Here is a 25,709-nt window from a genome sequence, read left to right on the forward strand (position 1 = left end):
CTGCTGGCGAGCTCAGAGGCGGTGGTGGGAGCCTCTCCCACCTCCGTGGCAGGCGGACATCCCCCAAGGGGTCCCTGACTGTGAGAGGGTGCAGGCTGGGCTGAGGGACCACCCCCCCCCCAGTGCACGAATGTCATGCACCAGGCCTCTAGTACTATATATTTAGATAAATAGATGGGTGGATGGAAGTAATCCCAATTAATGCCACTTTCCCACTAACTAAACAGGAGCTACCCATACTTATAGACTATTTCTAAACTTGCAGGTAAGTTGAAAGCTTTAGACATTACTTGAATTGCTTGCAATGGGAGAGCAGAGGCTACCATTCCAATAAGTGAAAAGGCAGAGACTTGATTGATATTTGTTCACTTTCAACTAAAGGTTTGCAACTCAAACTTTATCATAGAGCCATGTGTCCTGGTTTTGACTTGGTAAAATCTTGCTGCCCTAGAACACCTGATGAAATTAAAACAGCTAATGATAATAAATTTAATGTTAGTGAGTCTTATTCTTTTACTAGAGGCCCGGTGCACCAAATTTGTGCACGGGTAGGGTCCCTAGACCTGGCCGGCTATCAGGGCCAATCGGGGCTTTCTGGCTGCCGGCTGCTGGCCAGGGCTTTCCTTCGTTCTGTGCGCCCCCCTGGTGGTCAGCGTATGTCATAGTGAGTGACTGAACTCCCAGTTTTCTGGTCAAACTCCCGAGGGGACACTTTGCATATTAGCCTTTAATATATATATAGATTGGTTCACAGATCCTTTTATTTATTTATTTATTTTTTTAAAATATATTTTATTGATATTTCACAGAGAGGAAGGAAGAGGGATAGAGAGCTAGAAACATCGATGAGAGAGAAACATCGATCAGCTGCCTCCTGCACACCTCCCACTGAGGATGTGCCCGCAACCAAGGTACATGCCCTTGACCGGAATCGAACCCGGGACCTTTCAGTCCGCAGGCCGACGCTCTATCCACTGAGCCAAACCGGTTTCGGCCACAGATCCTTTTAAATGTGAAGAATGGTATGAACACTATTGCTAGAAAAATGTAAACATACAACATTTGGTATAAAATCTTGAGGAATTCCCCGACACCTTGACTATAAAATGGGAGGTTTCTGAAAGCAAAAGGGATGCTCCAAAAAAATCACGTCAGTGTAAACTGGTACTGCCCCCCCAAGCAAACTGGATGTGCACTACCTTACCTTTTTAGCTCACAGGGGAATCCACTGTAATGGATGGTTCCCTGATAATCACTAGCCAGATATTTGAAGTAACTTTACCTTTTTATAACAAAAGGCACATTTACCAAAGAAGAAGAGCATAATGTTTAACTGGTACTGACATGCATGAATAAAAACTATTAAAGTTGCATTTTAAATCTAAAAACACTGACCTTTACTGCAAACTCCATGTTTGTGGCTTTATGTATACATCTCTTGCAAACGGAGTAGGAGCCAACTCCAATATCTTCTTTCACTTCATATCCATCAGTAAACTGAATACTGTTCCTGTGCAACTGCTACAAACACAATTACAAATTGACAAAGAGTTCTGTACTGACTTTGGTACATTTCATAATAGGGGAATATATTACTCAACATGAATTATTGATGTTAACTATAAATAAATATTAGTAAAAATAAAAACCAATATTTACATCATTTATTCTTCCACAACTGTATATTTTAGAAGTGTCTACACTAAAATGTGCAGCATGAAATAGGCCTTTTAAAAATGCTTAAGTTAAATAAATTAAATATGTACAACAGAAAATGCAGAACTACTGGATGATGGGCTGATAGCCTCACCTGTGACTGAGCACCAAGTACCTTTGCAAATAGGGAGAAGTTTGACACCTGGATTGAACATCTGTATTTTTGTCTCAGATGTACCACCACTTGTAGGTTGTGTAATCTTGAACTTGTGTTTTCTCAGAGGGTAATGGTGAGGATTAAATAACGTTATTTGAAGGTGATACCTATTATCATCATTTGGACTATCTGTAGCCATACCTTCCTTTCTCCGCCCTCAAGTCATAGCTTCAGTACAACTTATGCTAGAGAAGCCATTCATGGGTTAAGGACTAATAACATGGAGGATGATGAACAGTAAATTACCGGTCCCATAAACACACTGAAGAAAGTTCTGCTGCCCTGAGCTATAGTGATAGATCCTCCCATCCCCATGCCTATGAGCTTCATATAAGTTAAAAGTTAAATTCTATAGAATATGTTTGCAATTTCTATGTTAGGAACAGAAGTTATCTCTTTAAAACTTGCCATACACCACATGGTTGTCACAGTAAAAGAGACAGACTATTTTAACATGAACTTTGTTCAAAAACCACTATTTAAATTGGTTTTCTAGAAAGTGGAGAAAGCAACATGACTGACTCATAAAATAAACTTTAGAGCAAAAGCAACTTGATTATCAAGCAAATTCAAGCACTAATTACATCCTTGAAACAATTCCCTCTACGACTAGGAAGATGAATTAAATTTATCTTTCCACGATACTAGAATGAGAAGAAATAAATCTAATGTTTTGTACTTGTGTCCTCTAATAACATTTAATAGTTCAGTCTCCTGTTACAAACACATCAACATATCTAGAAACCTGCTTCTGTGGTTTTTACATTTTTCTCCAGCTCTGATAATCATATGGGATAATGAGATAGGAGGCACCCTAAGACAGTACCCATAACCATTTCTGCATAATGACAATGGGGGCTCCAAAAGAACAAGGACACAAAACTTAGCAGACTTAAGATTTAAGTTCATTTTTATTTCTTAAATGTTTCTATGACAGACGTTGGCAAACTATGGCCTGTGGGCCAAATCTGGTTCACTATTAGTTTTTCTAAATAAAGTTTTATTGGAACACAGAGATGTGCATTCATTTTTGTATTGTCGATGGCTGCTTTTGTGCTGCAATGGCAGAGCTGAGTAGTTGCAACAGAGATCATATAGCCTACAAAGCCACAAGTATTTATCATCTGGCCCTTTATAGAAAAAGTCTGCTGACCCCTCTTCTAAGGCAATCAGGGAACCAGGAGACCTCAGTTCATCATAGCTGACCTGATAGAGGCAGAGGTTGAAACAAATTAGGCCTGATAAACATTTTGAGGCACAGGATGGGGAGAGACAAGATGGTGATATTAATCTTAACTATCTTAGAATCTTACTTTCAAGTCAGACAAGTATTCAGGATTCTGGTGCGTGCAACCTTTTCAAAGGCATATGAAAGAAACTTCTAAGAGTAACATCAATGATATAAAATGTATTTTAAGCTGCTCACTTAAGTCAGCAGATAAAATCTAAGCTAATCATTCATACGATGAACTATATCTTACATTTCAAACTTAAAATTATTTAGACATTCACTCACCTGAACAATTGAATGCACACCAACTGTCTGCATAGCTTGGCTTTCGTCATCTGAGGTAATAGCAACAAAACTAAACCCCCGAAAAAGCTGATGTGCATTAGCACTAGGTGGAATGCCAGGTGAATCTGAAAAGAATAATAAATTATCGAGAAGGTGATTACTTTGAAAGGCAATTAAGGGAAGAATTGTCCACATTATAACCTTTCACACTTTTTCTGGAATTCTACATCTCAGGCACCTAGTACTTTCAGGATAACCCAGGGAGGCACTGTACCAGATCTACCCTGATGGCTTATTGCCATCATAACTCTAATATCATATTCCCATAGAGTCCAGAAAATAGCTAATTCATTTAAGAATATAATAAATCGATGAATTACTGGGCTAATGCTATTCTAAATTAGCACTGTCCCATAGAATTGCCTGCAGTGATGAACATTTTCTTTATCAGTGCTGTCCAAAATGGTAGCCACTAGCCACATGCAGCTACTGAGCATCTGAAATGTGGTGAGTATGACTGGGAAACAAAAATTTTAATTTTAATTAACTTAAGTTTAAATAACCACATGTGGCTATTGGCTACCATATTGGACGGTGCAGCCTTAACTGGTAACCTAGCAATGCTATGGCTCCTGGTTAGCGGGGGGATACAAGGGTGACCTACAGATAATTTAGGAGAAAAGAATTTAGTTCAGTGGTCTCAATACATAATGTTAGAATCTAAAAATCTAAACTACAAGTTAAAAATTATTATATATATTTAAGGATCAAAAGTAATTTCTAGGATAATCATGGTATGCAATCCTTAAAATATATTTATGATACAACATGTATTGTTATTCAAATTATTTATTGGAATCTACTGGCATTAATAAAAGTAGAAAAATACTTTTACAGTATAGCTAATGTTCATTTTAAAGACATAAATATAAACACACAATTAGGCATACTAATATTTATAAACATACTCTAAAGGCTAAGGGCGAGCAAAAAATAAATAGGTAAATCTACTTAAACATCAGCTCTGTATAAAGGTCTTTTTGAACATCAGCTTGATATTCTCAGCAATATATATTGTTTAGTGAATTTTAAACCAATTATTATACTGAAGACTTTTGCTAAGAGAACCTATCTGGGCAGAATCCAATATAGAACTGCACTATTCTGAGATTTTTTTCCTCTATCAGGACAAATTGTATTGAGAAAGCAAAGTAAAAGACCACTACATATCAACTCTATGCATATCACTATCCATGTATTTGCTAAAATTTTGTTCATACATTAATCCAAATTTCTAAGACTGTCTTGTAAAAAGAATAAACACCCATCAATGCTCAATGTAGATTGTGAAGATTTTGACTGGATAGCTTTATAGCAAGGTTTGAGTGATGTATTAGTATTCTATGGAAATATATGTAAGTACACTTTCTATTTATTTACTTGTCAATGATAAACCTGGGGTCCAGTACAACTAAATTAGAGAGTATTAGAGTGCAAAACACATCATTAATATATAAACATATGCTAATTAATGAAATATAGATGATCATTTCAAAGATTATTTCTATAATAAAGCATGATTCAGGATATGATTCATTTTGAAGTTATCAATCCTCATATAAAGTTTAAGTTATGTTTGGGATTTGAACTTTACAAGTACTTCCAGACTATCACCTAATATTAGAATTTTAAAGAGAACTATTTATACTAAAGAGTATTTCATGTAAAAATAGCTATAGGTAAATAAACACACAAATAGTTTTTCCATATAAATAGAATCAAAGTTTAAGGCACAATATAATTTGCTACAAGATTTCACAAGGATCTTAACTGCTTTAAAATGCTGTAAAGGATTTCCTAATTATTTAGTTACTAGAGGCCTGATGCATGAAATTCGTGCAAGAGTAGGCCTTCCTTCCCCTGCTGCCGGCACCAGCTTCCCTCTGGCACCCGGGGCCTGGGCTTCCCTCATAGCCCTGGCTTCATCCAGTAGGTCGTGGGGAAGGACATCCGGTCTAATTAGCATATTACTCTTTTATTATTTTAGATTGTGGCAGGGCTGGGGTATGAATGGGAGACATGAGGATAGGATAAAAATTAAACCGGAAAAGTTTACCTGATTGAACAAGAAAAACATTATTGCCTGACCAGTGTGGCTCAGTGGTTGAGCATTGACTCATGCACCAGGAGTTTGCCAGTTCGACTCTGGTTAGTGCACATGCTCGGATTGCTGGCTCAATCCCCAGTAGGAGGTGTGCAGGAGGTAGCCAATCAATGATGTTTCTCTCTCATCAATGTTTCTATCTCTCTATCCTCTCCCTACCCCTCTCTCTAAAAATCAATAAAAACATATTCTAAACAAATTAAAAATATGTCTTATATTTGGGTTTTCATCTTACCTTTGGGAGTTTTTGCAGTAAACTCAGGATCAAAATAGAACGTATCTTCAGGCCTGCCAGTTGCAGGTTTAAAAGGTGGATGAATTTCTCTTCTGTATAGTTTCTGAAGGAAAAAAGAGAGACTTAGACATGTGTTAATTACAAAAAATAATTCAAGTAAGTTTTCATTCTATACTTACATTCCAATCTATTGTTGAGAAAAATAAATGTCTTTTAATTTCTTCCACTCCATCTGGTCCTGCACCTATCAAAAATTAACCAGTTTTGATTAAATGGTAATTTTATTTCAAGGAGGAATATATATTATTTATTTAGTCTTCACTTTCAATATTTGTCCTAATAGTTCATAATCCCACAAAAAAAAAATATCAGCCCCCCTTTCCCCCAAACCAAATCCCAACAAACACACAAAAGAAACAAAATAAAAATTTTACCTAATCTGTTTGCAGGATTTCGTTTGAAAAGCATTCGTAAAAGACTCTGGGCTTCAGGACTCAAAAACTGTGGCATCCCAAGTTTAGCTCTAAATAATAAATCCACATAATAACATTTTATTTTTTGGAGGTATCTATATTTTATTTTTAAAATTAAAATTTTTATTTTAAGATAATTGTGGATTCATATTCAGTTGTAAGAAACAGTAGAGAGAGAGAGAGATCATGTGTACCCTTTACTGAGTTTTCCCTAAGGGTAACATCTTACAAAACTATAGTACACTCTCATAACTAGGATATTGACATTGATACAATCCACTGATCTCATTCAGATGTCTCCAGTTTTAATTGCATTTTGTGTGTGTGTGTGTGTGTGTGTGTGTATGTGTGTTCAGTTCTATCACAAATAAAGGGGGTCTTATATCCACCACTACAGTAAAAATACTGACCAGTTCATCACCACCAGGATCCCTCATGTTGCACCTTCATAACCGCACCCACATTCCTCCCTCCTGAATTCCTAACTACTGGAAACCACTAAGCTATTCTCCATTTCTATAATTTTGTCATTTTAAGAATGTTATGTAAATGGGATCATATAGTAGGTAAGCTTTTTTTTTTTTAACTCAGCATGAATTCCCTTCAGATGTATCCAAGTTATTGTGCATACTGATAGTTCATTCCTTTTTATTGCTAAGTAATAGTATTCCATAGCATGGATGTACCACATTTTGTTTATTTATTTACCTGTTAAAGCATACCTGGATTGTGTCCAGTTTTGGGTTACTATAAATAAAGTTGCTAAGAACATTTGAATATAAAGTTTTGTTGTGAACACATAATAATTTTAATCCATAATGCCCTAATGAACTTTTTCATTTTTCAGAATTTTACAAAAAGTACTATTGTGAGAGTAAGATAATCTGAGTCCTAGTTCTGGCTCTTTTCTAAGAACTTTGTGACCTTGGGAAAGCCAATCCCCTTGGGCCTGTTACCACTTCTTCATAAGCAAGCAGATGGGACATTAGATCAATGGTTTTCAAACTGTACCCTTGAAACCCTTTTTCAAAAGGAACTTAAGAAATCCAATATTTAAAACTGCTAAAAGAACATGTGCTTCTTACGTTTATTTTTATCTCTCATTCCCTTTAATAGCCATTCAGGGAAGAGGAGCTGGTAGAAAAGGGGTCTGTGGAATATCTGAGTTTGTAGCACACAGTCTGAAAACCACTGGCCTGGATGAGCTTGAAGGTCTGTTTCAACTCTAATATATAATTTTATTCTTTTCTCCAACCTACAAATTATGGAAACCAATGATCCTATAAGTATGAAAATAGTAACAGTTGGAGAAAATGGCTAGCAGAGAAATTTCTATTTCAGAAATAGATCCATTTATTATTCAGCTACTATGAGCTACTATGTGCTAGACACTGCTTAGTGCTGAGGGTACAGAGATAAAGACAGCCTCCGATGGGTAGTAGGGAAGATGGATATAGATAATCCTGGTAATTTAAAAAATATATATTTTATTGATTTTTTACAGAGAGGAAGGAAGAGGGACAGAGAGTCAGAAACATCGATGAGAGAGAAACATCGATCAGCTGCCTCCTGCACACCCCTTACTGGGGATGTGCCCGCAACCAAGTTACGTGTCCTTGACCAGAATCGAACCCGGGACCTTTCAGTCCACAGGCCGACGCTCTATCCACTGAGCCAAACCGGTTTTGGCAAATCCTGGTAATTTTAAGAGACAAATCCAGAAGGACATATAGAAAGAATGCTAAGGGAACAGTAGGGAATATCGAACTTAGCACAAGAGATTGTGAAAGGTCTTCAATGCAATTTAAAGGTTGATAATTTATTCATTTGGCTAGTGTTTCTCCAACATTTTACTGAACAGCATTAATCTCTCTAGATAGTTAACAACAAAACATTTTCATGATCCAATGAGTTTGTGGAATGCTATCTATTATACCCCCTGCTGAAACCATAGAATTTAATACATTACATATAAAAGGCTGAGACATCTAGAGTAAAAAAAAAATCAGTATTTTTCTAAACATTTGTTTCTAACAACTCTTTCTCAGAGAATATGCATTAACATCTTACAGAGTTAGGGTTTTTTTGAACAAATCTGGGGAAACATTTCCATATTAGGTAATAGGGATACAGCACTGGTCTTTAAACAGTGGACTAACATGACCAGATTTATTTTCAAGAAGGTAACTCCAAGGGTAGTATAAAGTTATCTGGAGTGGGAAGCACTGGTAGGTAATAGACATTTTATTTAGGAGCTTTGGCCCAATAGTGTGGGTGGGAGATCACCATGGTCTGAAAACTGTAAGCAGTTCAATGCAAAGGAAAGGCTAAGACACGAAAATATTCCTGACAGCAAATTTGGTGAATACCTGCATATGCAAGAAAGGAATAAAAAATGATTTCCGGGTTTCTGGCTGCATGGAAATGCTACTAATTGGGACTACAAGAGGAAAAGTACAGCAAATAGAGATAAAATGTTAAGTCATGCAAGTCATATATTTTGGGAGAACTAGGCAAGGAAATAAATGAAAATGTAGGTCTGGTGTCTGGTAAGGTAAGAAAGTGTGATTTGGGAGTAATTAAAATGCTGAAAGTAGTTATAAGGAAAGACAGGAAAGTGAGCACACAGAGGGGCAAAAAAGCATATTAGAGATGAAACCCTGGGTAACAAGAACATTTAAAAGTGATCAGGCCTGGCTGGTTGGGCTCAGTGGATATAGTGTCAGCCTGGGGACTGAAGGGTCCCGGATTCGATTCTGGTCAAGGGCATGTACCTTGATTGCAGGCACATCCCCATTAGGGGGCGTGCAGGAGGCAGCTGATAGATGCTTCTCTCTTATCCATGTTTCTAACGCTCTATCCCTCTCCCTTCCTCTCTGTAAAAAATTAATAAAATATATTTAAAAATATATATATAAAAAAAAATAAAAGTGATCAGAATAAGGACAATTTGGGCATCAAAAATAAATGCAACTGGCTGAATCACACTGATTATTAAATCCTACAAGTTCATTATAGGGAAAAAGGCAAAACTAACATAAAAACCCAAGTCATTGGACACAACCTCCAATGAAAGTAATTAGGGCTTTCACAATTGGAAATAATTAAGAAAATAATTAAATAATTAAACATTTATTCTGCCTTTCTTCTTTGAGCCTTAAAGGTAACTAAATAGCCCTAGTTGAAGAGGGAAAGTTCATTGTTTCAAAAAAACCCAAAAACACAACAACCACCCAACTAATAAAGAATAATAGTAATAGAAAACCACTATTTTGAATAAATAGTAAAATAACTGTTTCAAGTAATGATTATCAATAGATGAAACCTACAGATGAAAGCCTGACAGGGAACTTTACAATGGAGGAATCAGTTGTATCTAAGGGAACTAATCGTTTAAAGTGGAACAACCAGATGTTGTAAGCCTCTTGATGTGATGCAACAGCACGAGCTAGGAAATAATCTGGCCAAAAAAGTTTAACCAGAAAACAGGATAAAGGAACAAGTTAAATGGTATCACAAGGAGTATAAAGATATTTGCATGCTCCTACAAAAAAACTTAATTGTTATGTTACCATGGTAGCAAGAGAGCCACAAGAACTGGTTTAAATCCATTCAATTGATGAAAGACAACTTGCCCAGGTGTACATAGTTGTTGTTGTTTTTGCAAACCAACCAATGGCTCTCTGTGAAATTAGCTAAACAAGAAAGGGCTGCCTCCACTAACCACACCTGAATCAACTGATCAACAATAGTCCCACCCAAGTAACCACATTCTTACAGATGATGTCAATCCACTTATGGCCCTGAAAAGCTGCCATGTCTTGAACTCCACCCTTCCCTAAAACCATATAAAGGAACAGTGGTCTGCTCTCCTTGGAGAGACTCTACTGAACCAGAATTGCCTTCCCTTACTATAGTAAACAATACAGTTTTATGCTTTTTGTTTCAGATATTGAGAGTGGTCTTATCTTTTCACAAGATAAAATTAGAAAAAAGAATTCTAAACTAACTGACTTGGTTTCTACAAGTAAGTGTCAAGGGGGGGGGGCAGGAGTAGAATGTTCTAGATGAACAGAAGCTTAAGAAATACAACCAAATGAAACGAGAAGATTTAATTTGGGACTATAAAAACACCATTTTGGAGACTATCTGAAAAATCTGGTTAAACATTGGTATTAGATGATACCCAAGCATTATTACTACTTTTGTTAGATGTGGTTATGTAAGAAAACATCCATACTTTTTAGTGATGCAAACCGAAGTAGGTGAGAAATGACATGTTTGGAATGCTTAAAATATTTCAGTAAATTAGAAAAAAAGGAATACTTAAAACAAATGTCACAAAATCTTGATGACTGTTGAATCTGGGTGACTGATATATGTGTGTTCACTGTATTATTCTATTTTTGCAAATTTATGTTTGAAAATTTTCATAATTTAAAAGAGAAAGGCAGGCAGAGAAGGAATGGTGAAACAAGAGACCAAAAGAGGAATGGTGAGAGGTAGGAGAAGCCAATTCAAGCAGGAAAAACTAAGGGGGGAGGGAGTGGCCAATAATGTCAAAGATTTCTCAGACCTTCCTTAACTGTCCCATCTACTGGTAAAATGGCTCCTGCCCTTGCCCCCACACTTCAAGAGTTACCCTGGTTTATTATCCCTATTCCTCCTATTAATATCGTAAATTATTATATTTATTTGTTTAAATATTAATTCCTGTCTGCCCCAGTAGAATGCAAACTCTGACCACAGAAGATCTTGTCCATCTTGTTCACACTGCATCCTAAGTATCTGTAGAAAGACCTCAATCATCTGTTGAATGAATTATGTGAACACATGGTAAAAAGTCACCTAATAATTTGCCACTGGATTAAGCAACTAGATCACTCATGACAATAGTGAGAGAAGTTTCAATAGAGTGGTGGAAAGGAATGACAAACAGACTACAGAATAAAAGCAGCTCAAAAATGCTAAAAGAAACACCATTAAAGAGGCTTGTGTTGAAACGATGCAGGAAGATGGTGCAGAAACTTGCAAGGCAAGGCAGGTCAAAAAAGTTGTTTCTCTTTTCCAACACTAGAGTGTGTTTGTTAGCTTAAAGAAAAGGGCCAGAGTAGATGGGAGTGATGAAGGTTCAGTGAACATTCATTTATACAGCAAACATTTTAAACCCCTTTTTTTATTGTGAAGAAAAACATAAAGTACAAAACAATCCAACCCAGAATACACAGCTCAATGATTTACCACAAAGTGAATAGTCATCTAAGAAATGTAACATTGCCAGAACCCCACATCCAATGTAACTACTTTCCTTATTTTGCCTCAGGCTCTTGTGATCTAAATGTAGACCCTAAAATCTAGGCTTTAGTTTGTCTGTTTTTAAAACTTTATAATAGCATTCATTCTTTTGTGTCTGAACTGCCTTTGCTCAACATTCTTATGAGATTTACCCAAGTTGTTGCATATAACTGTGGTTTGTTCATTTTCTTTGCTATATGGCACATTACACCAATGGGCTAAAGGCCTCAGCCTGTTTTTATATGGCTTTCAAGCTATAAATGGTTTTTTACATGTTTTAAGTATCGGAAACAAAAAATAAACATTAAGAATATGTGACAGAGACTGTGTCTGGCCTGAAAAGCCTAAAATATTTACAGGTAGTATGTCAACCCCTGCTGTATTCCATTATATGTATACTAGAGGCCCGGTGCACAAAATTCGTGCATGGGGCGGGGGGTCCCTCAGCCCGGCCTGCACCCTCTCCAATCCAGGACCCCTCGAGGGACATCCCTCTCTCAATCCGGGACTGCTGGCTCCTAACTGGTCACCTGCCTGCCTGCCTGATCGCCTCTAACCCCTCTGTCTGCCTGCCTGATTGCCCCTAACTGCTCCCCTGCTGGCCTGATCACCCCTAACTGCCTCTGCCTCAGCCCCCGCACCCGGTACCCAGGCTTCCCTCCTCCAGCCGGCCACAGGCACCTGGGACCTGGGCTGGCTTCACCCGGGCTAGCTGCAGGCGCCTGGGGCCACAGGCGGCTTCGCCCGGGCCCAGCTTTGTCAGGAAGTACACCCGGAAGGTCATCTGGAAGACGTCTGGTCTAATTAGCATATTACCCTTTTATTAGTATAGATACCATAATTATTAATCCATTCTACAGTTAATGATGGATCCAGTTTCCATTTTTTGACTATGACAAATAATGCTGTTATGAACATCTTTGTGCTTGTTTTTGATGTGCAAGTACCTTGACACACATAAACTGGTGCATGCCTAAAAGTGGAATTATTGGATGAAGATATATGATTTCAGAAGATAATGCCAAAAACTGCTTTCTAAAGTGGTTATAAAAGTATTTATATTCCTTCCAGCTATGTGTAAAAGTTACCACTGCTCCATATCCTGTCAGCACTTTGTACTGTCAGCCTTTTTACTGTTAGTCATTCTGGTGGGTATGTGGTTGTAGCTTGTTGTGGCTTTAACTTGCATTTTCTGATTAATGAGGGTAAGCATCTTTTTGTAAGTTTATTGGCCAATGAAGTCCCTATGTTCTGTACCCATGTTTCTATTAGGCTGTCTTTTTCTTATTAATCGACTGGAGCTCTTGATATATTCTGGATATAAGCCCTTTGTTGGTTATATGTGTCACAATTTTCTTCTCTACACTTTCGTAATGGAATTTTTTGATGAGAAAAAGTTATTGATTTTAATGTAGTAATCATATATCAATCTTTTCTTTTATAACTAGTGCTTTTTGTGTTTGAAGATTACTCTTCCTACCCCTAAGATCATGAAAATATTCTTCCATACACTTCTAGAATATTTTTTGCCTTTTCACATAAGCAAGTATGTATGTATATACATATACACATATACATATAGATATGTAATATACTTGGAAATGATTTTTGTGTTTGGTGTGAGATAGGGGTTGTTTTATTTATTCTTTTACGTGAACACCAATTTTTCTAGTATGATTTATTTTAAAAATTCTGTTCTTTCTCTACTGCTCTGCAATTTCCAATGGTTGCAAATCAAGTGTCCATATATGTATAGGTTTGTTACTGGGTTCTCTATTCTACTGCGTAAGTCTATTTTATTGATTTTCTACAGAGAGGAAGGGAGAGGGATAGAGAGCTAGAAACATCGATGAGAGAGAAACATCGATCAGCTGCCTCCTGCACACCTCCTACTGGGGATGTGCCCGCAACCAAGGTACATGCCCTTGACTGGAATTGAACCTGGGACCTTTCAGTCTGCAGGCCGACGCTCTATCCACTGAGCCAAACCGGTTAGGGCGAATGGCATATTTTCTAATTACAGTTACAGTAAAACTTGACACTTGATAAAGCAAGTCTCCCTATCTTGAACTTCTTCAGAGTGTTTTAGTTATTTTTGGTCCTTTGTATTATCTTATTAGAATCAAGTTCCACATAAAAAACTTATTAGGACCTAAATTTGATTTGTATTCAAACTATAGTTATGCTGTCCAATATGGTAGCCACTAGCCACAGATAGCCAGTGAACGCTTGAAATGTGGCTAGCCCAATTGTAAGTGTAAAATGCACATTAAGTTTCAAATAACTATGAAAAAAATACATATATCATTAATCATTTTTAATGTTGATTACATGTTGAAATGTTAATGTATTGGATATACTGGGTCAAATAAAATATATTACAGTCATGCACTGTGTTTTTGAAAACTGTGTCATTAGTGATTTTGGCATTGTGCAGACACCACAGACTACACTTACACAAACCTAGGTATATGTAATATAGCTTACGACACACCTAGGATCTATGGTATAGCCCCGTGGTTGGCAAACTGCGGCTCACGAGCCACATGAGGCTCTTTGGCCCCTTGAGTGTGGCTCTTCCACAAAATACCACGGCCTGGGCGAGTCTATTTTGAAGAAGTGGCGTTAGAAGAAGTTTAAGTTTAAAAAATTTGGCTCTCAAAAGAAATTTCAATTGTTGTACTGTTGATATTTGGCTCTGTTGACTAATGAGTTTGCTGACCACTGGTATAGCCTATTGCTCCAAGGGTACAAACCTGTACAGCATATTACTCTACTGAATATTGTAGGCAATTATAACACAATGGTAAATACAGTGTACATAATCATATGTGCTCTACTTTTATATGATTGGTAGGCAGCGCAGTAGGTTTGTTTACACCAGCATCACCACAAATACCTGAGTAATGTGTCACAACCACAATATAGTGGCTATGATGTCACTAAGCAATGGGACTTTTCAGCTCCATTATAATCTTACTAGTGACGAAATTCATGCACATTAAAAGGGGATTAATTGGAGGAAATAATTTACTATTGCTATTTGCCCTTTCTCTGTAATAGAAGTGTCAGAGATGAAAGAAAATTGCTGCCGTAAAAAAGAAGGAATTACTACCATTTGTAGGCACTTGGATGGAATTAGAGAACATTATGCTAAGTGAAATAAGCCAGTCAATGAAAGAAAAATACCACATGATCCCACTCATTTGGGGATAATGAAAAACATTATAAACTGATGAACAAAAAGATAGTTACAGAGGCAGTAAAGCATCAAACAGACTGTCAAATTACAGTGGTAAGGTTAGGGAGAGGTGGGGGAAATAAGAGATCAACTGAAGGACTTATATGCATGTATATAAGAGTAACCAACGGATGCAAAACATTGGGGGGTGAGGGCATGTATGGGAGTGGGGTGGGGGTGGGGGGCAATGGTAAGATATGTACACATATAATACCTTAATAAAAATTTGAAAAAAAAAAAAAAAAAAAAAAGAAAATTAGTAAAATGTAAAAGAAAACCTTCCTCCTGTCAGAGTCTGGGGCTCACCATGGGACCCAGAGTCAAGTCCCCGCCCACCCACATGCACCTCAAAATCGCATGAGACCCAGACCCGGCCGGCCCCCCCTCATTGGGCTAGATCCAGACCTGGCCAGTCCTACCCTTCAAGCCCTGCCGGGCAGGGGGCATAGCCTCAGGTCCCCTGGCCTGGTGCCAGGATGGGGGACGTGGCCTGAGGTCCCCAGCCCAGACTGGGGCGGGGGGGGTGTGCCTTGAGGTCCTCCATCAAGCCCCGCCAGGTGGGGGACACGGCCTGAGATCCCCTGTCAAGCCCCGCTGGAGGGGGGCATGGCCTGAGGTCCCCCGTCAAGCCCCGCCAGGCCGGGGGGCGCAGCCTCAGGTCCCCCAGCCCAGCACCGGGAGGGGGGCGCAGCCTCAGGTCCCCCGTCAAGCCCCGCTGGGGGGGGGCATGACCTGAGTTCCCCCGATCCAGCACTGGGGGTGCACCTTGAGGTCCCCCGTCAAGCCCCACTGGGTGGAGGGCACAGCCTGAGGTCCCCTGTCAAGCCCAGCCAGGCAGGGGGGGCACAGTGTCAGGTCCCCTGGCCCAGTGCTGGGGCGGGGGGCGTGGCCTGAGGTCCCCTGTTAAGCCCTGCCAGGTGGGAGGCACAGCCTGAGGTCCCCCGGTCTGGTGCTGGGGCAGGGGGAGCAGCCTGAGGTCCCCTAGCCCAGCACCAGGACGGGAAGCACACCTTGAGGTCCCCTGTCAAGCCCTGCCGGGTGGGGGGCATGGCCTGAGGTCCACTGTCAAGCCCTGCTGGGTGGGGGGCACGACCTGAGATCCCCTGTCAAGCCCTGCCTGCCTGAGGTCCCCTGTCAAGCCCCACAGGGGCGGGGGAGGGTCTAGCCTCAGGTCCCTGCAGATTGCTTGTTAAGACTCCTTATGGGAAGTTGGCCTCAGCTGTGGGTGCAGCCATCTTTGTGACTGAGTGATGGTCAATTAGCATATTCCCTCTTTATTAGATAGGATGGGACCATCATCATATATGAGTTCCATCATTGACTGAAACATTGTTATATAGTGCATTGCTATATAAAAAACAATTTTAATTTTCTTCTTACTTTTTTAATGCTGCTACTAGAAAATTTAAAATTATGCATGTGGCTCAAATTATGTTTCTTTGGATAACAATGAGCTATAGAACTCACATTTTTATAATACTGGCTCTGTCATAATATGAATATAGTACAACCTTCCATGTTATTATGGTCTTTTAAAATTTTAAAAATAAAGTTCTCTAGTTTTCTGCAGAGTTCTTATATAACTTTTGCTAGATTTATCCCCCTGCCCGGCAGGGCTTGAAGGGTAGGACTGGCCAAGTCTGGATCTAGCCCAATGAGGGGGGCCGGCCGGGTCTGGGTCTCATGCGATTTTGACGTGCATGTGGGTGGGCGGGGACTTGACTCTGGGTCCCATGGTGAGCCCCAGACTCTGACAGGAGGAAGGTTTTCTTTTATACATTTTACTAATTTTCTTTCATCTCTGACACTTCTATTACAGAGAAAGGTATTTGACATTAAACAAGTAGAAGCCCAGTGCACGAATTCGTGCATGGGTGGGGTCCAGCTGGCCTGGCCCCAATTGGGTCTGATCTGGGCTGGGCCAGCTTGGAGGAGGGGCCATGGGCAATTGGCCGGTGGGCCCCACCCCCAACTGGGGTTGGAGACCGATCTGGGTGGGGCCGGGCAGGGGGAGGGGCTGTAGGAGGTTGGCTGGCGGGCCCACCTCAGCCCCCGAATGGGGTGGGGAGTGCTGACTGGGGGCCAGTGGCCTGGGGGAGGGGCCATGGGTGGTTGTCAGCCTGCCCTGCCCCTGATAGGGCAGGGGCCTATCTGGGGCAGGGCCAGCCAGGGGGAGGAGCTGTAGGCTGATTAGGGTGGTGGGGGCCCATAGAGGGCAGGGACGGCCAGGGAGAGGGGCTACAGGAGGTTGGCCAGCCGGCCCCGCCCCCTATTGGGGTGGGGGGTGTGATCAGGGGTGGGGCTGGCCGGGGGGAGGGGCTCCGGGCCTATCGTGGTGGGGCAGGCTAATCAGGGGCAGGGCTGGGCGGGGGGGAAGTGTTTGGCCAGCCAGCCTCGCCCTTAATCAGGGTAGGAGAGTCCAATCAGGGGCGGGCTGGCCAGGGGGAGGGGCCGCAGGAGGTTGGCTGGCCACCCCCTGATTGGGCCGGTTCGCTGGCCACAGTGGGCGTCATAGTGACTGGTCGTTCTGGCATTATGGTCCCTGGCTTTTTATATATAGACTAGAGGCCCGGTGCATGACAATCATGCACTGAGGTGGGGGGGGCAGGGTCTCTCAGCCTGGCCTGTGCTCTCTCACAGTCCAGAACCCATCAGGGTCCTTAGCACTGCCAAGGAGGCGGGAGAGGCTCCTGCCACTGACGCTGCATGCCCCAGCCATGAGCCGGCTGGTGAGCTCGACTTCTGACTGAGCAGTGCTCCCCTGTGGGAGCGCACTGACCACTGGGAAGCAGCTTCTGCATTGAGCATCTGCCCCCTGGTGGTCAGTGAGCATCATAGTGACTAGTTGTTCCACCATTCGGTCAATTTGCATATTAGTCTTTTATTACATAGGATTATAAACAGCATTCTTTGTTGCTGGTATACAGACATGAAATAGATTTTATTGACCTTTTATCCAGCAACTTTGCTAAACTCATTAATTCTAAGACTTTATATAAAGATTGGATTTTCTATGGGCATGATCATGTGTTATCTAAATAATGACAATTATATTTCTTCCTTAAACCTTTAAAAATCTTAAACCTTACTTCTTTTGCTTATCTTGCTGTTCTTGTTAGTAGTTCCTTCCAGGACAATGTGAACAGAAGCGAAATAATGGGCATCCTTGTCATATTCCAAATCTCAAACGTAAAGCTTTTAATATTTCATTAACAAACACAAAGACAATACGAGTACTCTAAATGGAGTTTATTTGTATTTAAACCACATAATACTAATGTCATAATATTGATGAATTTATTAGTTATTTTTTACACTACAGCCCACACTCAAAAATCTTATTATTGATTTCAGAGAGGAAGGGAGAGGGGGAGAGGGAGAGAGAGACTAAAACATCAATGATGAGAGAGAATCATTGATCAGCTGCCTCCTACACGCCCCGCAATGGGGATCGAGCCCACAACCCGGGCATGTGCCCTGACAGGGAATTGAACCGTGACCTCTTGGTTCATAGGTCAACACTCAATTACTGAGCCATGCTGGCCAGGTGAAACATTTACTTTTAAATCTCATCAAAACATACAGTAGGGAGTACTTACTTAAGGATCATAGTCATTGTTTCTTTTCGATCTTTTCCTTGGAAAGGTAGTGTACCAGTGAGCATCTCAAACTACAAAAAGGCAGAATAATCAGAGGTATTAGTCAATAGTATAAAATCTCAAGGTCAGAAGGTAAGTATCATCTAAATTACTACCAAGTCTTCTAAAATTGCTATATAATAAAACATATGATTTATATTTCTATTCTCTTCATTACTAAACTTCTAAAAAGAAAAGACATTTCAAACCTCACCATTAACACACCAAAAGACCACCAGTCCGCACTCTGAGTATGACCTCGACGATTAACTACTTCTGGAGCCATATATTCCACAGTTCCACAAAAAGAATATGCCTTCTTCTCATGGTCAATAGACTCTTTACTTAGGCCAAAATCTGCCAAAATAAATATAGAATCAATAAATATCCTACAATAATTTGCATATGTAAAGTTTAAACTTAGAGTTCCAATATTTAAATTAATTATTAAAAGATTCTAATCCAATACCATGATCGACCTTAAAGGAAATTTATATAGAGAGAAAATATTTTAATAAAATTAGGAATTTTACCTGTTAATTTGATGTGACCTTCTTCATCAAGAAGTATGCTGGGGAAAAAAAAGAAACAAAGTCAGAAAAATCTTTTCAAACCACTAGAGATTTACAGATGCTAAAACTAAATTACTTTGTTAAGAATCAAATCACCACACTCATTCTAAAATAGTGCTTTAGACGGTGAATAGGAAGGTAAAGGAGGAAAAATGTTATTTTTTGGGCACATGACTATAACAAATTCCAAAGGTTAAGCTTTATAAACTTGTATTAATGAGCCAGGAGCACTAGAAAACTAATAGAAAAAGAAACAAAACCTATATGTTCTTCTAAGTTGCTCTTTCTAATGCCATTCTGCAGAGATGACCTAACTAAACTCCACAGTACTTGCACAATAGACAGAGGGTCTACATATTCAAGTTGAATGTGCTAGAGTTGTCATTTTCTTGGTCATATTTAAGGCATCTGACTCAGTCATTCTTCCCTAGCTTTTTTCCTGACACAACCAACACAATCTTCTCCTTAACACACCTTCCTCTCACTCCTTGGTTTTCATTGACCCATCCCTTCACTGTATACATTCTCCAGTGTTTTATCTTATAGGTCTAATTCTAGTATCTAGTAGCTCAGTGCCTGGCAGAGCACAGACAAATAAGAAATGCAACCCTAGCTGGTTTGGCTCAGTGGATAGAGCGTCGGCCTGCAGACTAAAGCGTCCGGGTTCGATTCTGGTCAAGGGCACATGCCCGGTTTGCGGGCTTGATCCCCAGTGTGAGGCGTGCAGGAGGCTGCCAATCAATGATTCTCTCTCATCATTGATGTTTCTATCTGTCTCTACCTCTCCCTTTCTCTCTGAAATCAATTAAAAAAAAGAAATGCATGTTGAAAGAACGGGGCCAGTCTACAAAGGACCAATAAGGCATTTTTAATAGTTTGGGCTTCTTTTCAAGGGCATTGAAGACCATAAAAGGTTTACATGTGTAGAGGGTAGAAATGAGCAGATATACAATTTTAGGAAAAAAATTTAGAGGGAAAAATAAGGGGTATTTAGTGAGCTCTTAGATATGGGTTGTGATAATAAAGAACAAATTGAGAAGACACTCAAGTTTCTAGCTTTAGCAAATACATGAGTGGAGTGTAACGTCATTAATTAAATACTAAACTGTAAGCCAATTGTATTTCTGGATAGGTATTTTAGTATACGACTTGAAAGGTCAAGTAATAAGCTGTTTAACTTATAATCAAAGCTATTTCATAATATAGACATTTCCTTACTTTTACTTTTAACTAAAAGAAGTTCAAGCCAAATTGTTATAATGAAATTTTACTGTCAAAAATACTACCAATCTTCCTACGCCATCAATTCAGCTATGATTACAATAAAGTTTATCACTGAGAGTAATTCAGTAAGGACATACTTTTCAAGTCTCTTCCTAATAAGGGACTTGTTAGGGAAAAATACTAATCTTGATTATACTTGATTATGAAGCAGACCAATACATTTAAGGAATATAAAAGGAATTACTATGTATGGTAGAAATCATTCTCCCTTCTAACAAATACATGAAAGACAGTTTTAAAAACAAAACAAACTCTAAAATCATTCTTGATATTGAGAAGAAAAAAGAAAACATGGTTAAAAGGGTATTACCTATACCTTCTAAAGCATTCTTTTAAGTAACCATGTCCATCTATTACCTTTTTTAAAAAGCACATGTTTTTATTGATTTCAGAGAGAGGAAGGGAGAGTGAGATAGAAACATCAATGATGAGAAAAAAAATCAGTGATCGGCTGCCTCCTGTACACCCATTGGGGATTGCGCCCACAACCCTGGCATGTGACCTGATCAGGAATGGAACTCAGAGCTCCTGGTTAATAGGTCAACACTTAGCCACTGGGCTACACCGGCTGGGCAAAAACACTAACATATTTTTATTATGAATGTTTATCTTATGTTTATAGTAACTTTTTCTTCTAAGGATTGTATTACTCTTACCAGGAATTATATCTTATGTAATGATAGTTAGAAATTGGGAAAATGATGAGAAAAACCCAGTAATTATGTGGGGAATAAAAATAGAATTATATGAAACATCTCAAAACAAAATATATAAAAAACCAAACATAAAATGTGAAAGTATAACAATTTCTAAATGATCACTTAAAAGGATTCCAAAGGAGCATTTCCTCTGTTTCCTGTTGTAATTATGCAAACTGTGCATGTAACATTGTAATGTAAGTTATATCTAAGTTCTTGATAAAGATGATGGTTGTAAAACTCTGAATATACTAAAAAACATTGAATTGTATACTTTAAGTGGATGAATTGTATGCTACCTGAATTATATCTCAATAAAGTTATTTTAAGATTTTCTGATAGAGCAAAGCTCTTGTTTATTTCCTTAAAAAGAGGAAAAAACTTTACTAAAAGTGATAAACACAAATTAAAAATCAGAAGAGCGTACAATTTAAGTATTAGCTTCTTGATGACTGCTGTTATAAAAGCAATGGGAAATTTGCTCAACTCACACTTAAAATCTGAAATCATATAGAGAAGAACATTTTCAATAAACAGTATTTGGAGGAAAGCATTAGCTCTATGCCATAAATCATACCAAAACACTTCTAGATGGAGTTAAAAGTAAAAACAGAAACCATAAAATTAGAAAAAAAAATCTGCTCATGCGATTGGAAAAGCCTTCCTAAGAATAAAAGTCAAAGAAGAAATCACAAAAGAAAAGACTGATATATCTGAGGAAAAAATACTTGTGTAGGTTAAAATAACATAAATAAAATAAAAAGACAAACCAGAAAAATGTATTTGCAATACAGAGCGGGACCCAAGCAGGGTTACAGTTGTGAGTACGTGAAACACCAAGTTTATTCTTGTATTCTTGTTTATTATATTATTTCCCATATGAACAACTGTAGACCTACTTTTGCCCCACCCTGTATGTCAAATGGTTAAATTCTTAGTTTGTAAAGGTCTCTTACAAATCAATGGGCAAAAGTAACATTCCAAAAGAAAAATGGGCAAAAGCCATGAACAGAAAAATCACACAAAAATACAAACATATGAATACAGATTTCAACCTCATTACAAATCAAAGAATGCAAATGAAAGCAAGATAATATTAGCAGAAATTCTGATTAACAGATATTAAAGCCGGCCAGTATGACTTAGTGGTTGAGTGCTGATCCATGAACCAAGAGGTCACCAGTTCCATTCCCTGTCAGGGCACATGCCTAGGTGGCCGGCTTGATCCCCAAGAGGGGGCCTGTAGGAGGCAGCTAATTGATGATTCTTATCAATGTTTCACTCTATCCCTCTCCCTCTCTCTCTAAAAATCAATAAAAACATATTTGAAAAATAAAAGTATGAGAATACATAGTGTTAGCAGAAATGTGAAGCACATGGACTCTAATGCAATGCTGTGATAGTTCTATGAAGTAATTTTACCTTTCATTACCTCCTAAACAATATTATATTGTATTCAACTTAGTAGTAAGATTCCTTACTTTTCTGGTTTTAGGTCTCTATAGATTATTCCCAGGCTATGTAGATGGTCTAAAGCAAGTGCAAGCTCCGCCAAGTAGAATTTGACATCTTCTTCTGTGAACATCACCTAAAATAAAAATAATTTTTCTGTCTTTATTTTCTTTTTGTCTGTAATTTTCATTTAAAGTTCCATCCCAGAGTTTAAATATTAAAAAATTATAATTTTGCTATTACATGTAATTTTACCCACAATTTACATATGAAATTTGCAAAATTATCAGTTAACTAATTACTTATTAAATAAGTAATATGCACTGTGGGAGAAACAATTTTGCAATTCGTTAAGTAACAACTATATTAAGAAGATGTGATTGTTGCCCACCACAGCAATATCTTAGAAATGAAAAGTGATCTTTAAAATGCATGCTGAATTTCCACTACCAATACTTTAAGGATATCTTGTTGATATATTATTGCTTCTAAGAAAACTGTAACTAAAAGAAGAAGGACGAAAGACCAGGATAACTAATCAATTTAAAGTCCTACTTTCAGAATAAATTCAAAAGGTAAAAAAAAAAATAACTCTTTTTAGCTCTGATTCTTCAATGTAAGAATCTTGTGCCACTAGAGAAAATATGATAAACATAATATTGAAATATAACAAAGCTTAAGTTGAAACAGGGTGAGTACAAATAGATTAAAAATAAACAATCATATACCTCTTTGGATAAGCGTGTAAACAAATCTCCTCCCCTGAGAAAATCCAAAATAAGATACAACTTCCCTTCAGTTTGAAAAGCTGAATGAAGAGAGAAAATTTTTGTTTAATCCACCATAGTTTATTTTCTTAGGCTTCTAATAGGCAAACTCATCCATAAATTATTTTTAGCAAATTAATAATTATATCATAGATCTAAACTGATTTTTATTTAGAAGATACCCACTGATTTCTCTTAGCTTCCATGCAGAAAAGTTAAATGTAGTGTTTCTTTTTTATGAAACCACTAGAACATTTGTTAGGTTTTCTTCAGGCTACAGTCTCTGAGAAATACAATAGTTTTAAAACATGTGATCAACAAGAAATATTCCCCAAAGAAAAAGACTTACTTAAAACATGAAACAAAATACAAAAACCATCTCACTTGACTACAGAAAAAAAAAAAAGTGGGTTGGTTAGCTTTAATTACATATAGTAGGAATCACCATACATTTACCCACTGAGAAAAAGCACACGTGCCTTTGGGGGAAAGAGAGGTGATAACAGTTTCAAGACATTAGGGATCTTTCTTGTTTTTAAGTTTGGCTAACACATTATTACTAATATAATAAAAATGATTATTATTACCTGTTCCTATGGCTACCCACTCAGACACTATAATGTTTAAAAGAAACATAAAAGTTAAATGTGATAAAAATTTCTAAAGTGTGTTCAAGTAATGATTTAATTTCTATGACTTTCTATATATACCTGCTAAACACATAAATATACACAAATAAATATTTATACACATTAGTATATCTAAGGAAGTGGGGATTGAGGTGAAGAAGTGAGGTGGGAGGTGGTTTATAACTTACCATAATGCAACTTGACAATAAAAGGATGATTAACTTCTACCAAGATATCACGCTCCATTTTTGTCCGAACACGGTCTCGAACTATAAAATATTGCACATATGGCTACATTGCAACAGCTTTCAGAGACAAGCTTTAGAACAAAATGTCTTTGGTGCTTATTTTAAATAAAATTGTGCTTGTATGTATAAAAAAGTAAATCACATTTTATATATCTTACTCTTGAATTTTTAAAACTAATAACTATATTTTTACCAAATTATATAACCAGAAGAAATTGTATATATTTATAAAATCTGTGTTTTGAGTTAAAAAATAAATACAGAAAACATATTTGATATTGACATTAACATTAAATTTGTAAGTATTTTAATTAAAGTTATAAAAAAATGACCAAAAAAGAGCAACATTTAAAGAACGAGGCATCTCAATGAAATATCTACATCTATAAAAGGGTAAGTGTCCATCCGTCCAACCGGTAGCTAGATGCACACTGACCACCAGGGGGCAGACGCTCAATGCAGGAGCTGCCATGACATACACTGGTCATTTAAAAATAAATGACACCACGGACCTGGTACCAACAAACCAACACTCAGCTTCCCCCAAGTGGGACACAGGCCCCACCACCACCCCGGAGCAACACCCCACCAAATCACAGCCAACGCTGCCAAGACCCCATGGCACAAAATGTGGCCCACAGCCCAGCCCAGCCTGGAAATGGTGGCTGTGGGCGCTGGGTAATGACATCACATAGCAACGCCCGGCTTCCTCTTCCTAGCGACTAGCATCCTTGGAGTTTCTTCAGCCCAGGAACCCGACTTGCTTTATAGCCAGGTGCAAACATTTTACAGTTTAACCAAATGTTTGTGAAGCGTTTTCCTGTGCCTCATTTCATTTGATCCTCACAGGAGTCCTGGGAGATAGGAGACTCAGTAGAATCCTATTTTCTTTTCATTAGTAAGACGTGAATAGCAATATTAAAATATTTCTTCTAATTAATTTCCTTTCAATATGCACGAATCTGTGCACCGAGACACTAGTTAAAATATAAAAAAGGGAATAAGTTCCAATACCCCTATCAACCCTATCAACTCAATTCAACAAACATTCATTTAAGTATCTTCTAGAACATGTGGAAGATATGGGGAAGGGTGGATATATACCAAAAGATCTATTTTGAGGGGGGAGAAATAGGAGGAGAGGAAATACTATGGTGCAGCTGGTAAAGCAAAGACTTTTTGGAGTTAGAAAGATCTAGATTCAGATTGTGTAATCTTAAGCAAGTTAGTTACTTAAACTCTGGGCCTCAGTTACCTTTTACTGATAAAATGGGGATAATACCTCTATACCTTTGGGGGGCTGTGTGACCGTTTGCGATGAGGTTTGTATACCCCAGATTCTGGTATATAAGAGATCTTCAATGAAGATCTCTTATCACACATAGCATCATGGATATGATAAAGAAGTAAAATGATTTATTACTAGCAATAAGTAGTATAGCAATTCAGAGAAGGAAAAGATCAGTGTTGCTTATATAGGAAGGCTCGAGGGAAAAGGTAGGGTTAGGGACTTTTAGAATGGAATTTAGGTGGGTGGGAAGGACTGGGCCTAGAGAAGAAAAGTCCAGGTGTGGAATAGCAACCGCTAGCAGGAACACGAAGGCATGCATGATGAACAGGAAGG

At 38.4% G+C, this 25,709-nt stretch overlaps 1 protein-coding gene across 7 annotated transcripts in view; it reads right to left on the bottom strand.

The window, feature by feature from the left end:
* The window catches only part of RPS6KA3 (ribosomal protein S6 kinase A3), a gene marked incomplete at its 5' end in the record, with an annotated part of 118,076 nt that overhangs the window by 26,807 nt on the left and 65,560 nt on the right, over positions 1-25,709 (bottom strand). For all 7 annotated transcript variants that reach the window (XR_013959721.1, XM_080651968.1, XM_080651970.1 and 4 more), the window contains 11 exons: positions 1,396-1,521; positions 3,390-3,514; positions 5,789-5,891; positions 5,968-6,032; positions 6,223-6,311; positions 18,397-18,467; positions 18,650-18,792; positions 18,969-19,006; positions 22,471-22,577; positions 23,170-23,249; positions 24,026-24,106. Coding sequence is in view for 6 of the 7 variants with exons in the window: in XM_080651968.1 (XP_080508094.1) it covers positions 1,396-1,521; positions 3,390-3,514; positions 5,789-5,891; positions 5,968-6,032; positions 6,223-6,311; positions 18,397-18,467; positions 18,650-18,792; positions 18,969-19,006; positions 22,471-22,577; positions 23,170-23,249; positions 24,026-24,106 (1,028 nt within the window). The remainder of the gene's footprint in view (positions 1-1,395; positions 1,522-3,389; positions 3,515-5,788; positions 5,892-5,967; positions 6,033-6,222; positions 6,312-18,396; positions 18,468-18,649; positions 18,793-18,968; positions 19,007-22,470; positions 22,578-23,169; positions 23,250-24,025; positions 24,107-25,709) is intronic.

This window comes from Plecotus auritus (genome assembly GCF_963455305.1).
Source record: "Plecotus auritus genome assembly, chromosome: X".
In the NCBI taxonomy this organism is placed as follows: Eukaryota; Metazoa; Chordata; class Mammalia; order Chiroptera; family Vespertilionidae; genus Plecotus; species Plecotus auritus.